Source organism: Canis lupus, chromosome 17, assembly GCF_003254725.2.
Source record: "Canis lupus dingo isolate Sandy chromosome 17, ASM325472v2, whole genome shotgun sequence".
In the NCBI taxonomy this organism is placed as follows: domain Eukaryota; kingdom Metazoa; phylum Chordata; class Mammalia; order Carnivora; family Canidae; genus Canis; species Canis lupus.
This window is the reverse complement of record NC_064259.1, coordinates 19,718,873-19,734,236: the sequence shown is the minus strand read 5'-3', so window position 1 is coordinate 19,734,236 and position 15,364 is coordinate 19,718,873. Positions and strand designations below refer to the sequence as shown.

The following is a 15,364-nucleotide window of genomic DNA, read 5'->3' as shown; positions in this document are numbered from 1 at the left end:
TCCAGCACTGCATTGTTCACTCTCTAGCTGCCTGCACCCCTGGTTATGTGTCACTTTCCTCTGTAAGTATGAGAAACCTGACTCTTATCACCTGCCATCCATGTACCTATTTGCTTACCCCTGGTAGCATGGATAGTGATTTCAAAATTGATTTATTTCTTCAGTAGATTACTGAGTTATAATTCATTCACCATACGACCCATCCACTTAAAATGTATGATTCAGTGGTTTTTGGTGTATTCACAGAGTTGTGTAGCCATCACCACAATCAATTTTAGAACATTTTCATCACCCCCCAGATTGATTTACTACTAAAATATCACTCACTGCAGTGTGGAGAATTAACTGTGGTGGGCAAGAGCAGAAGAAGAAAGCAAGCAAGGGCTATTGGGTGGTCCAAGTGGCACTTGCAAGACTTTCCAGATGAGAAAGGATGGCAGCATTGGGGGCTTGAGCTTGATGGTTGGGTGAGTGGTGATGCTCTTCACTTAAACTGGTCATTGGGGGGTGCAGCAGGTGAGGAAGTGGTTGGAGGGAGTCAGGGATTCTAGTTTGAACATGTTAAGTTTGGGATGCCTCTTAGGCAGCCATGGGGAGATGCTGAATTGGTCCTCAAATATACAATCCTGGAGCTCCAGGGAGAGGGCAGGGCTGGAGATGCAAAGTTGTGAGGATTACAGTAATACCTTTTTGGTAAGATTATCCTGAGAATAAGCAAAAGAGCATATGTGAAATTCTCTGATAGGGTCACAGGCGCTTTGTTGATAATGACTACTACATTATCTTCTTTAATCCTTCCTATAGTCTCTGAAGTAAGTAATACATGAAGTATTAACTTCATGTAGATTTTATATTCTTATTATTTTACAGATGAGGGGACTAAAGCAGAGAGATTAATGTCCAGGCTCACACAGCAAGCAGATGCATGTGGATTACACCCAAGATTGCCTCCCTCCAAAGCCCATGCTCTCCTGCCTCCTGCCTAGTAATGAATCAGGTTCCTGGGACTACAAACTGCCACTCCAGACACAGCCTCTGCTTCTGACTTTGTCCACACGACAGCTGACCTTTCATCCCCTCTGTCTCTACTCACATCCCTTCCCCTTGTTTCCTGTCCCCACAGAGGTGTCTCTTCTGTCAAAGGTCTCTTGCTGCCGATAGAGCTTCTCCTGAAGCCATGAGACATTCTCCCCTAGACTAGGAAGCCCCCTTTCTTTTGGAGAGTGGGTCTCACACTGGAGTGTGCATCAGGAGCACCTGGAAGCTGGTTTCAAATGCGTAGAGCTGGGAGGGTGCCTTACAAGGGAGAAAATGCTCCTCATTTCCCCGAAAGGAATGTGTTCATATCGTAGTCACTCTTCTTTTAACTCTGGTTTATGCTACTCACCCTTCCTTTTACTGATCTCCCTAATTGGATAAAATTCTACTATTATGTCTTCTTTTCTTTCTCTTCTTAAGTAATCTCTACACGTAACGCTGGGCTTGAACTCATGATCTTGAGATCAGGAGTCACTTGGTCTGCCGACTGAGACAGCCAGGCGTCTCCTGGTATGTCTTCTTAAAGGACAGTGTCCCTCCCATCGTAACATTTTCTACATTTGCCATTTTACATTTATTTGTTTGATCATCTCTTTTTCTACCACATGGTGAGCACCAAGAGAGCGGCAGCTGTGTCTGGGCTCTGCTTGAGTGGTGTACTCGTCTCCTGGCACAGTGCCTGACACCTTGTAGGTGCTCTAGACATTGACTCAAATGCCCAATTTCCACCAGAAGTGCTACAACTATTATATATTCAGCCATGAAAATCACCTACTTTTATCGATTAAATTGACATTTGTCAGCTTAGAACTATTATTATTATTTTATATTTATTACTTATATGTGATTCCAAACTATTCCAAACTACTGACTTTGCTTTAGAAAAACAGATTTCTTTTTTTAATTTTTTTTTAAATTTATTTATTTATGATAGTTACAGAGAGAGAGAGAGGCAGAGACACAGGCGGAGGGAGAAGCAGACTCCATGCAGGGAGCCCGATGTGGGACTCGATCCCGGGTCTCCAGGATCGCGCCCTGGGCCAAAGGCAGGCGCCAAACCACTGCGCCACCCAGGGATCCCTCTTTTTTTTTTTTTTAATGTATTATTTAACAGAGAGCACAATCAGGGGGAACTAAAGAGGCAGAGAGAGAAGCAAGCTCCCCATCAAGCAGGAAGCCCAATGTGAGGCTCAATCCCAGGGTCCTAGGATCATGACTTGAGCCAAAGGCAGACACTCAACTCACTGAGCCACCTAGGTGCACCAAAAAAACAGATTTCTAAAGCAAAACCTATTTGTAAGTTCTATTACAAATAGATTCAAAACCTATTTCTATTTATATAGAAATTTATATTGTATCAAAAGGAAAGCATTTAAATTCAAATCTAGAAAAGAACCTTTGAATATGAGTATGTATATTACATATATATCTAACATAACACCCACACCCCAACACAGGATTGTCAGAAAATTCATGGACCCTTATTTACTATAGACAGCTACTGATAATGCTTTTTATTTTGGTTTAGATCCCGAGTTATCTGGAAAATGACACTACCTCTGAATAGCAGTCTTCATAGAAAGTTAAAATGAAGTTTAATGGACTGTTGCTTCTATAGTTAATGCTTCCAGTTTCTTTCCTGCCATTCATTCCCTTTGGAACATCCCCTGGTCAGATTTTCACTTCCTGCTCACTGCCAAAACCTGTTCTGTCAAAGAGACCAGTGACTTCCTCAATGTTAAATCCAATGATGAATTTTCAGGATTTAATCTGACTTGATCCATCAGTAGCCAATGATTACTCCCTTCTACTTGAGATACTTTCTGGACTTGCCTCCAGGTATCCTGCTCTTCCAGTACTTCTCTTTCTTTGGGGCCCCCTTAGCTGGTTTTTCCATACCTCCTTGAATTTTCTAAATGTTGGTATGCCAGAGGGACTACTTCCCTTTTCTGTTTGTCCTCCCTGTAGGTGATGGCAACTGAACTCACGGCTTTTAATACTGTCTACATGCCGGTGACTTCCACACTTCTTTTTCTGGCCCAGACCTTTTTGCTGAGCTCTGACCTCGTAGATCTTCTCACGAGTCAATACCTTCTCCTAGGTGTCTAATACAAATCTCACAATTAGCATGTTCCAAAACTGAGTCCTGTGTCTCCCCCTACCAAACTTGCCTCTCTCTCAATCTTCCTCATCTCAGTTAATACAATCTCATTCCTATAGTGGCTCAGTCAAAACTCCTGATGTTTCTCCCATCTAAGGTGTCAAATAATTAGATCGGCTTTATCCAAAAACACTGTCAAAATCTGTCCAGGATCTTGCCATTTCTTACCACTTCGACAGCTACTACTATTCTCCTAGCCACTCGTCTCTCATCTGGAAAGTTGCAGGAGGCTTATCACTAGCTGCTTCTTCCTCACTCTGACACTTCATCTTTCAAAGAGCAGATACTCTTATTAGAATATAAGTTAGGAAAAAAAAAAAAAGAATATAAGTTAGGGCATACTCTGCCTCTGCTCAAAACCTACCAATAACTTCTCATATCACAGTAAAAGTTGAAGCCCTTAAGATGGCCTTCTATAACATTGCAACTTTTCAGTCTGTCTTACAAGAAGCAGTTTTATTTTGTTTTAATTTCTAGTTTGAAGTATACTAATACTTTGCAAAAGTATGATAAAAATGAGTTACTGCAGGGGCACCTGAGTGGCTCAGTTGGTTAAAGCAGCCAACTCTTGATTTTGGCTCAGGTCATGATCTCGGGGTCATGAGATCAAACACTCTCCCCATCCCTGTTCCCTGCTCCCACTGAGCACCAAGTCTGCTTGTCCCTCTCCCTCTGCACCTCCCCTATTCTTGCTTGCTCTCTCTCTTGCTCTCTCTTTCAAAATAAAATCTTAAAAAAAAAAGTTACTACAGAGAGAACTTCCATGCTGGTCATGGTGAAGTAACTGGTGTCAGATTAGTTCTCCCACTATAAACTTCTAGAAAACTATTCTGATTAAACCAACTGTTTTCAGAAATTAGATAGTAAGTAGGGCAGGACTGTTCTCTGAGGGAAAGGAAATAAATGAGGAGAGCCCTATGATTGCCCAGGCTTTCTACTGGGAGGCATTTACCCAAGTCCAGAGCTGGAGACCAGCAGTGCAAGCCTTATTTGCTGAGAATAAGAAGAGAGATTGGAGTTTGGGGAGGCTGGAATTTGCCAAGAGGAATACCAGAGGGGAGGAAGCATACCAAGAAGGAGCTCCATAAACCTGCATATAGGTCCCTTAAGTCTTTGGCTAAAAACAAAGCTACATTTGCATGGAAAGATTTCACCAGACCACCACAGAAAAACTACCGAGGAAAGAACAAGTCCTAGGGCTTTGAAAGTGGAACAGCTACTCAAGCTCAGCCTGTTGTTTGGGTTCCAGCCAACTAGAGTTTTTTTTTTTTTTAATTTATTTTTTATTGCTGTTCAATTTACTAACATACAGAATAACCCCCCAACTAGAGTTAGAGACATTATCAAACACTGGGGAGCATTCAATAAAGACTTCAGAAAGGCCACACCTTAGGAGTAGGGTGAAAATAGCCCTAGCTGAAAGTGACTTAGATCTGTGCTAATGAAACTGTAACACAGACCTCAAAAGGACCAATGTGTCCACAACTAAGTTAACTGACTACCAGATTCTTTATAAGAGAAGATGACAAAATCCAAACATCTGACAACATAATCCTTACAATTTCCATCATCCAATAAAAATTTAGAGGATATAGGAAATAGGAAAGTTTGGTCTGATACCAGAATAAAATTAGTCAATATAAATAGAGCCAGAAATAACAGGTATGATGCAATGAATGGAGATAGGCTTTAAAACAGCCACAACAGATACAGAAAATGTAAAGGAAAATATACATAATGAGGAGAAAAAATGGAAATCAAAAAGAAGCAAACATAAACATAATTGAAAGCTTCTGCATATATATTCTACTTCAATGACAGAGTTTTATTTTTTATTTTTTTTTAAGATTTTATTTATATATTCATGAGAGACACACACAGAGAGAGAGAGGCAGAAACACAGGCAGACGGAGAAGCAGGCTCCATGCAGGGGGCCCGATGTGGGACTTAATCCTGGGTCTCCAGGGTCACACCCTGGGCTGAAGGCGGCGCTAAACTGCTGACCCACCCGGGCTGCCCAATGACAGAGTTTTTAAATTAAAAAATAGAACTTCGGGAGTTGAAAAAGATAATACCTAAAATGAAAAATTCAGTAGATGGACTTAACAGAAATTACAGAAGAAAAAATCCACTGAACTTAAAGACATAGCAATACAAATTATCCAAAATGCAATGCTGAAAAATGAACAGAGCCTCCAAAATCTATGGGAGAATGTAAGCAGCCTAACAGAGGGAGAAGAGAAAAATTATTTCAGGAAATATTTTTTACCAGATTTCCAAGTAAATTTTTACAAATTTGATGAAAACTATAAACCCATAGATAACAACAAGCTCAACAAGCTATCACCAGGATAAACAGAGAAAACCATACCAAGGCACATCACAATCAAATTGCTGAAAAGGGATCCCTGGGTGGCGCAGCGGTTTGGCGCCTGCCTTTGGCCCAGGGCGCGATCCTGGAGACCCCGGATCGAATCCCACATCGGGCTCCCAGTGCATGGAGCCTGCTTCTCCCTCTGCCTGAGTCTCTGCCTCTCTCTCTCTCTCTCTCTCTCTCTCTCTGTGACTATCATAAATAAATAAAAAAATTAAAAAAAAAACAAATTGCTGAAAAACAGTGACAAAATATTAAAAGCAGGTGGAGGAAAAAAGATGTTATATATGGGGGATGGGGAAATAAGATTTTGAAGTTATTTTTCATTAAGATAATGCATGCTAGCAGGAAATTGAATGGCATTTGAAAGTAGTAAGAGAACCTGTTTTTATTCCTTCTAAAATATATAGATTTCCTAGCTTTATCCACTGAAAAGGTCTAGAAGCAGGGATTGTCCAGGAAAGAGAGCAGCAGTACCCTAACTATGATCTCTACATACTCTTTCCTCATAAAGGGAACCTGCAATCCTTGAAGGAATAGTTGAATAGGAATAGTTGCCCAAGTGTGGGGCAGGACATGCAGAAGTTGAGACTGGCGCATCTTACTGTGCCAAGCAAGAAAGCTAATGACATCTGATAGATATATTAGATTAACACAGGAGTCTACTTACAGGGGCTCCCACTGGCCAAAGATAGGACAATTTGAGCATCAAAAAGATGATTGTAATGGATTGAAGCAATCAGACACATAAAAATCTATGAGTTCATAATAATACTAAAAAAGAAAACTCCTTGGTAACCATTGGAGGTTGCTAGGGCACTCGTTCATTGTTCTGAAATTTGTTAAATAGTAAGAAATGCCAACCATTTGTTTTACCTTTTCTGAATGATTAGTATTTCAGGATGAACAAATAGAGCAAACTAATGAATACAGAAAAGATGATAAAATTGAAACTGGACCTTTGCAACCCCACAAGAAATAGTGAATCTAGGCAAGAATCATTAGTAAATGCTAAAACTATTAAGTGAGAAATTGCTGAGGGACTTTATAATGGAGAGATGTAACCAATAACATCTGCATCCACTGATTAATATTTATATTCCATTATGTGCTCCCTATTTGATTTATAAGTGCACCATATTACTTAGAACAGATTCTAGCCCCTTCTCAAAAATGAAACAAAAGCAAAAACTTTAATCAAATACCCAGATCTAGCCACAGGGGATAGAGAAACAAATTAAATGGCACCAAGGAAACAATCAGTCAAATCCAGAATGTAGGGTATGCTACCAGATAACATGCTTTCTTCACAAATAACTGACATGAAACAAGGAAAAGGAAGAACTGTTATCAATTAAAAACTGAAACATATCAACGAAATGCAAGGTGTGTGGACCTTGTTGGAATCTTGATTCTAAATGTAAATGTATATTTTTTTAAGATTTGGGAAAATTTTCAGATGGACTGAGTTAAAATTTTCTTGTTAAATTGTATTAGGTGTGATGATGGTGTTGTGGTTGTGTACATTAAGTATTTCCAAATGAAATAATAAACTGTCTGGAACTTGGGGTGCCTGGGTGGCTCAGTCGGTGAATGGTCTGTCTTCTGCTCAGGTTATGATCCTGGGGTACTGGGATCCAACCCTGTGTTGGGCTCCCTGCTCTGTGGAGAGCCTGCTTCTCCCTCTCTCTGTGCCCCCTGCCCTGCTCATGCTCTTTTTCCACTCTCTCTCTCTCAAATAAATAAAGTATGTTTAAAAAGTTGGGCTTTGCTTCAGCCACCCCTTTCTAGACAAAATGTTGAGGGAAGGAAGAATAGATCAGTAAGTTAGAAAATGTTGATTTTTGTTGAAGTTTGGTGATGGATACATAAAAAGTTGTCATTTGTTTACTCTCCATTTTGTGCATGTTTTAGCATTTCTGGAGTAGAAAAATCTTTTAAACTCATGTGCTTAAGGACCTTCTGAATGTCTATAAAAGCCTCACTCAGAATGTATACAGTGTTGTTTTACAATGAGAAACAATTCTGACAAGTTTCAGTTTTATGGGAGAAAATAGAAAGATGCCAAATGTAGTATCCTTATTAGAAAAAAAGGGGTTTAACTGGTATCACGAGGTAACACTGAAAATTCTTTACATGTAGACAAAAGCTATAAAAGCATTAGAGGGTGTTTAGTGCTATTAAATAGATCCACTCTGCTTGTTTTCCTGCCATTGGGCATTCCCTCCAAGCTGCATCCATCCCAGAGCCCAGAACCTGGCTGGATAAGACTGGAGGGCAAAGCTTCTCGGTGACCCCTCCTTGATTTCTCCTGCTTAGAGGCTGAAGCATCAGTCAGCCAAGGCTGTTTCCTAAGAGAGTGCTTTTGTTCAAAGGATTTGTGATATGTATTCCCTATGGTCTAACACCATATTTCATTATGCATTGTGATTTTTTTTATTGTTTTCTTTAATCATGATTTTTTTTTCTATTTTTCTTTGAAGTTTGCCCATTTTAATCCATGTTCATTTCTTGCTCTGTATGTGTTTGTGTTGTGCTTGCTGTCTTTGCCTCCGTTGCTCCTAGGTTACAGTATAGCCAGGATATTCCCAGTCACTTGGCCGATGAGCATGCGCTGATAGCCTCCTATGTGGCCCGTCTGCAACACTGTGCACGGTCAGTGATAGAGCAGCAGCAGGCGGGTAGCCCAGGGCTGATCAGAGGGAGGGAGAGCTGTGTTACCTGGGCTTGCCAGCTGGAAAAAACTCTGCATGTGGGGTTTTTCTTGAGAATCTACCAGCTATGTTTGGCAGAGTTTAAATAATTGCTAAAGCATTAACTTCTGAAAAAGAAGGAGCCTTGCCAAGCCTGGGCACTTACCTAAACATATAGTCAGAAATGCTCTTTTAAAGTGGAGTTCATGTCCTTCAGCTTACACTTAAAGGCTGTGTAAATCTCAAACAGATATGCAGTCCCAAAGATGTACATTCACAGAGCTATTTGATGCAACCTTTTACTGTTCATTCTTGTCTAAATAATGAAATCTTTCTGTTGACATTCAGAGCGTAGTGTTGATCAACCCACAGATATCTCACTTTGTCTAATCTCTGATACCATCACCCTGTGGCATCTTTCCCCCAAATTGATTGTTGTTGATTATTAAACCAGTTGTTTGCAACAGTGGTATTGGATCACTGTCACCTGAGGGAGACTTTCTCTAAACAATATATACCTCCTCATATGACAATTATATGTAGTATAATAACTTTATATTCCCCATTCTCTGAAAACTATTGGTTGTGACTCACTGTTAATGTGAAAATATACCTGGTTCCTCAATGGGTTAGAATAGGCAAACGTTTGATAACCCTAAATACAGCGAAGTTAACCCTTTAAAAGAATTAATACCAAACAAGGTGCTATTACATCCAGGCAGACCCAAAGCTGCCTGTCCACTCTGTGCCCACACCTACCACCATTCTGCAGGGAGAATAGCAGGTAAAGTTTAAATAATCTGAAGCCATCCCTCCGCTCTCCATACCAGTAGGTAAGAGTCACTGTGCCCAACAGATTCTTATTCTTATTAGGGAGGAAGCATAATTTATTAACTAAGAGAGGCTAGAGACTTACATTTTGATCTCAGTTTTGCCCAGGACATTCTGTGGCTCCATGGGAAGGTCATTTGATCTTGTTTTTATTTCCTGTGATAACAAAAATAAATAATCAATGTGGAAAAAAAATATATTTGGGAAGGACCATTATACTTCATGCCATTTCCCATAGTTTTGCCAGTGTGACTAAATAGCATTGATATTTTAAGGCATTTATTTAACTCTAAAATCTACTTTCCTACTTCCCAAGTATGTGTAATAGGCTTTTCCTATGGAGGGAAGGAAAGCCTGATAATTGTGCATCATATCACAAAGAGCCACCTCTTCATCAAACAGATGATTTCTGCCCAGCTCCTTGGGTCTCTAGGAATAGAGTTGTCTCATCCCTGGCAAGACAGCTTACTTATTATCAGTAAGGGCAGTTGTCCAGGTGATTAAAAGTTTCCATGGTGAAAAATAGAAGCAGAATATTGGCAGACTGCAACCTGACATTTCAGCCCCAAAAGATTTATGGTACATTTAGCTAAGGTCCTCAAGCCTGCTGGCTTAGGGATTAGGCTTCCTGAGCAAGAACTGGTGACTGGGAGCCCTGGGAGAACATGAAGATTTGGGTGAGTACTGCATCTCTTCTTGATTTATAGTCTAAAGAACTGAGCTTCATGCTTCCTCAAAGAAGTCAGAAATTTCCTGGCTAATTCTGAAAATGAAAGTCAGCTCAAGCAGAAAAATAAGGAACCTTTCTTATTTTCCTCTTAATTTTCATTGACCTTAAAACCTCTCATCAACATAAAGTTCTATTTTCTGGCTGGAAAGCATAGCCAATTAAAGCAACCATGTTGTCCACACTTGGGTATAAATGACAAATAGAATTAACCTTCCTAGAGAGATGGAACTCGATGGAGGAGGGGGAGCTCTTTTGCACAGAGGAAAAAATGAAGTTTTTGTTATATCCCTTGCCAAAACAAAGGGCAGCCACTTTAAGTCCCATTTCTTAGGTTGCCAGTCCCTCTATAATAGCCACTTAAATAATCAAATGTTCATTTTTGTTGTTGTTTTAAGATAAAAGTAGTTCTCTTATTTCCAACGAACAACTTTAAAGTACAAATATTACAGTTCAGCCTTGACCTTGGGGCTTTGACTCTAATGTATTAAAGCTAACTGATAGTAGTGTGTTCTTATTACAAGATCATCTTGTGAGAGGATGTTGATACAGGCTGGAGACTGACATTTGCATACCTAAAATTATAAAGTATTCAGAAGTGGCACAGGCAAAAGAAACACATTAAAAAAAAAATCCATCCTAGAGGAAAGACCAAGGTAAGGTTAAAGAATTGGCCACAATAGTAGAAATATAGAAAGGTGAAAAAAATCTAGGAGAAAATCAGTTGATTCTATCCATGAAAAAGTCAGAACACATCTCTATTTAACTTCTCCCTTCCCAGATTCCTCTCAGTGATTATTACAAGATTTGATGATTATTGGACTCACGTCTTTAAGTTTTTTCGGATTACTCATCATGTTGCTAAATTCCAATCAAAGGTTTTTGGAACACCAAGAACCAAGGACTAAAGTAGAAGCAGACCACAACAGCCATCTCTGGTCAGTCGTCACCACCACCATTACCTTAAAGCATCTGCCAGACGAAAACAAACAACTATATTGCCACAGTCCCTATTAATCTAGGAGTGCCTTGATATGGATAAATGACAGTTGATATAACATGCCAAATTAAAGGAGTCAGTGATTTCATAGTCCAGGCAAAAGGTCACTGCATCAACATATACACAGAACTAGCCTATTATTCATGAATGCTTCTTTCATTCAGGTGCAGCAGTATCTGATATCTCACCTAGGTAGGTCTTTGGTACTCTTTGTGAAAGAGTAATGGACTGAACTAATTCACTCTAAGATAGGGCTATAATTGTGAAACAAGCGTGGAAAGAAGGGAAAGAGAAGGAAAGGAAAGAAAGGAAAGGAAAGGAGGAAAGGAAAGGAAAGGAAAGGAAAGGAAAGGAAAGGAAAGGAAAGGAAAGGAAAGGAAAGGAAGAAGGAAGGAAGGAAGGAAGGAAGGAAGGAAGGAAGGAAGGAAGGAAGGAAGGAAGGAAGGAAGAAAAAAAAAGGCATTGAAAGAGAATGTTTGATATCCTGGATTCTTCTCCAACTTTACCATATGGTGTACCTGCCCTTGCCTGGGCTTCTCAGTTCTGTTCAGCCAGTATCAAGTGTACTTTTCCTTAGCCCTCTGGTTTTCATGATGCTTTTGTTTTCTCTTGGTCTTTTTAAATTCAAGACCTATGTCTAATAAAAGTCATGAGATTTTCCAAAACATTTGATTAGAAATCCCTCTCACAGACTTTGCAGATGCTCTTTTATTGACCTTACATTCGAAAAGAAGTGCCCCTTCTGGTGGTGTAGGAGTAGGGGGGATATGCTGCTGAAGAGAAATGGCATGTGTGGCTTTATCAGTTCTCTAAAGCACCTTTCTCTCAGAAGACCATTAGTATCTATGACCCAGACCTGTTTCTCTTGGTACCATATGTTTTTACAAGCGTTTTCCCATCTGATCTTTCTAAGAGAAAAGCAAGGATAAGGGATGCTTAATAGACACCTGTTGAATTTTTGTCTCCTTGGCAGTGTCCTGGACAGTCCTAGCCGACTAGATGAGGAACACCGGCTTATAGCTCGCTATGCTGCCCGGCTGGCTGCAGAAGCAGGAAACATGGTGAGTAAATGGAAGGTCCTAGCAGAGTAGCAGAAATTAGCATTCTTTTAATACACAAGTGGTAGGGTGATGCTGAACACAAAGCTCAGGAGAATAGGTACTGGAGAGGAGTGGGTTTAGGGAAGGGATTATAGTGGCCTTTAATTTTACCCACAGTGTACTCTTAAAAATGAACCAAGAAAATCAAAGAGCTAGAATTTGGTTCTTTAAAAAGCAATAAAATTAATAACCCCCTAGAAATCCTGATCAAGAAAAAAGGAAAGAAAACACAAATTACCAATATCACAAATAAAAAGAGGGACATTGCTACAGACCCTACAGATATTATAAAGATGATAAGGGAATATTATGAGTAACTTTTTGCCAATAAATTTGGCAACCTAGATGAAATAGACAAATTCCTTGAATGATACAAATTAGTGGTGCCAGCTGGCTCAGTCACCAGAGCGTGCAACACCTGATCTTGAGGTTTTAGGTTTAAGCCCCATGTTGGGTGTAGAAATTACTTAAAAATAAAAACTTAGGGCAACCTGGGTGGCTCAGTGATTTAGTGCTGCCTTCAGTCCAGGGCATGATCCTGGAGACCCGGGATCGAGTCCCACGTCAGGCTCCCTGCATGGAGCCTACTTCTCCCTCTGCCTGTGTCTCTGCCTCTCTCTCTCTCTCTCTCTCTGTCTCTCATGAATAAATAAAATAAAATAAAATATTTAAAATAAATAAAAACTTTTAAAAAAGGACACAAATTAACAAAACTGACATAAAAATAAGTAGAAAAACTAAATAGTCCTAAATCTGTTAAAAAAAATTGAATTCATAGTTAACTTCCCACAAAGAAAACTCCACAAACTCAGAGGGCTTGTTGTGTACTATCATATATTTAAAGAAAAAATAATAATAATCTGACATAAATTCTCAATAAATAGAAGAGGAAGAAACACTTTCCAAGTCATTTTATCAGGCCACTCTAATCTGATATAAAAACAAAAGAGGGGCCAGCCCCGGTGGCTCAGAGGTTTAGTGCCACCTTCAGCCCAGGGCCTGATCCTGGAGACCCGAGATTGAATCCCACATCAGGCTCCCTGCATGGAGCCTGCTTCTCCCTCTGCCTGTGCCTCTGCCTCTCTCTCTCTCTGTGTCTCTCATGAATAAATAAATATTTAAAAAATAAATAAAAACAGGGCAGCCCTGGTGGCACAGCGGTTTAGCGCTGCCTGCAGCCAGGTGTGATCCTGGAGACCCGGGATCGAGTCCCACATCGGGCTTCCTGTATGGAGCCTGCTTCTCCCTCTGCCTGTGTCTCCGCCCCTCTCTCCCTCTGTCTCTATGAATAAATAAAATCTTTAAAAAAAAATTAAATAAATAAATAAAAACAAATGCCATTACAAGAAAATCAGTAATCAAATTCTCTCATGAACATGGATGAAAAAAATCTTTAACAAAATATTACCAAATTGAATCCAACAATATATAAAAAGGATAACACCCCACGATCAAGTGAGATTTATCCTAGGAATCAGATTTATTTAATACATAAAAATCAGCCAATGTAATTTGCCGTATTAGTTTTAAAAAGTGAGTTATAAGATCATTTCAAGAGGTACAGGGGCAGCCCTGGTGGCGCAGCGGTTTAGCGCCGCCCGCAGCCCAGGGCGTGATCCTGGAGACCTTGGATTGAGTCCCACATCGGGGTCTCTACGTGGAGCCTGCTTCTCCCTCTGCCTGTGTCTCTGCCTCTCTCTCTCTCTCTCTCTCTCTGTGTCCCTATGAATAAATAAATAAAATCTTAAAAAAAAAAAAAGGTACAGAAAAAATATTTGACAATACACTCCCCATTTATGATAACATTTCTCAGTATATTAGAAGTAGAAGAAGCTTCTTCAATCTGATAAAGAACACCTACAAAAAAAAAAACCAAAAAAACAAAACAAAAAAAACACCTACAAAAAACCTACAGCTAAAATTATACTGAAAGGTTAAATTTTGGAGTATTTCCCCTACCTAATAATTGAGAGCAAGACAAAATGTCCACTTTGACCACCTCTATTCAGAATTATACTGGAGATCTTAGTACAACAGGACAAGAATAAAAGGGCATAAATGTTGGAAAGGAAAAAGTAAAGCTGTTCTAACAACTACTGAGATTTAGCTACAGAAGGTTGTTGTTCAGGAAGAGCATTAAATCTGGAAGAAAGAAGAAGACAAAAGGAGGAAGGATCTGAGGCTGAAACAACAGACTATGTAAGCATGAACTGGGTCAGGCACACCCAGTGTGTGTCAGGGGGCTGTTTCAACCTCTCTGAGGGCCCTGGGCCTGGAGGTTTGTGTGGCCAGAGCCCAGAGAACAATACTTGGAGTGAAATTAGGCTGAACAGGCAGGCCAGATCTCTCAGAACCATCTTCTATAAACATAGTGTATTACTTTTAGAAATGTGTACCAACTTCATAGAGAAATACAGTAATGACAGCTTCCAATGGAGAGTCTTGCTTTGTTTCTCCTCCAAAAACTAATGTATTCCTTTGGGTTTGTTTAGACCTCAAAACTATTTCCTTGAGAATCGAGTATTAGTCACACGTCTGACTCCCAATGTTAGAATTCTAAAGTTTAGTGAAAAGCAACGGAAAGGAATGGGGGATGTCAGGGAAAAAGAAAAGCTACATTTAATTAGTTATACCTTACACGTGTCCTCAATCAGTCACAACTGTTCAAGTTATTTTAGAAATTAAAATGTGTAGAATTAAATATGTTGAGATAGTATTGTGGTTGACTTTTTTAAAGAAGTGTATATTTAATGCCATTATATAGTCTTACTGACTTTACATTGTGCTTTTATTTATTTTTTTTTTATTGGTGTTCAATTTACTAACATACAGAATAACACCCAGTGCCCGTCACCCATTCACTCCCACCCACATTGTGCTTTTAAAATATTGTAAATAAAAGCTCCAAAGCCATTTGACCCTGAGAAGGAGGTCACAGTTCTTTCCTGCAAACAAGATAAATCTGTTTACACCTGATAGTTTCTGATACCAATTTTCTAATTCGTGTGAAAATGATCATTGTTAGAATGGTCTTAAGACGAAATACTGATATGGTCCCTTTCATCTTCAGTTTGTTTTCCAAAGTGTAGTTATCTTATTAAATATTGGGCCTCTCAGGAAGGATTCTTCTTGACTAGATTTCTGTTAAACAGAAGACTACTAATCCGCTAATCTCTTGCTGATACAAATGCTTTGCATAAAGTGGGTGTAGTGCTCAAAAGAATTTATTTATAGCCTGCCAGATAGGCTTTGTATTGATTTTTTTTCCCAAAAACCTTCTTTCACAAAAAAAAGACCATTAAATTACTTTAGCAGCCAGCCTTGCACCCTGTGGTGTGCCTCAGTAGCAGAGCTATCCCATCTCCTTAGGTGACAACATGGCCACTGAAACCTCTTCAGACTGACCCTTGAACAAAGAAATTCAAGTTTGCTTAGATGAG

General features: G+C 39.6%; 1 protein-coding gene across 17 annotated transcripts in view; it reads left to right on the top strand.

The window, feature by feature from the left end:
- DTNB (dystrobrevin beta) overlaps positions 1-15,364 on the top strand; it is a 244,793-nt gene that overhangs the window by 177,875 nt on the left and 51,554 nt on the right. For 10 of the 17 annotated variants that reach the window (XM_035700347.2, XM_035700345.2, XM_035700348.2 and 7 more), the window contains exons 11-12: positions 8,139-8,228; positions 11,798-11,885. In XM_035700347.2, coding sequence (XP_035556240.1) covers positions 8,139-8,228; positions 11,798-11,885 — 178 coding nt within the window. The remainder of the gene's footprint in view (positions 1-8,138; positions 8,229-11,797; positions 11,886-15,364) is intronic. The other 7 variants (XM_049095321.1, XM_049095322.1, XM_035700350.2 and 4 more) reach the window with 1 other exon arrangement.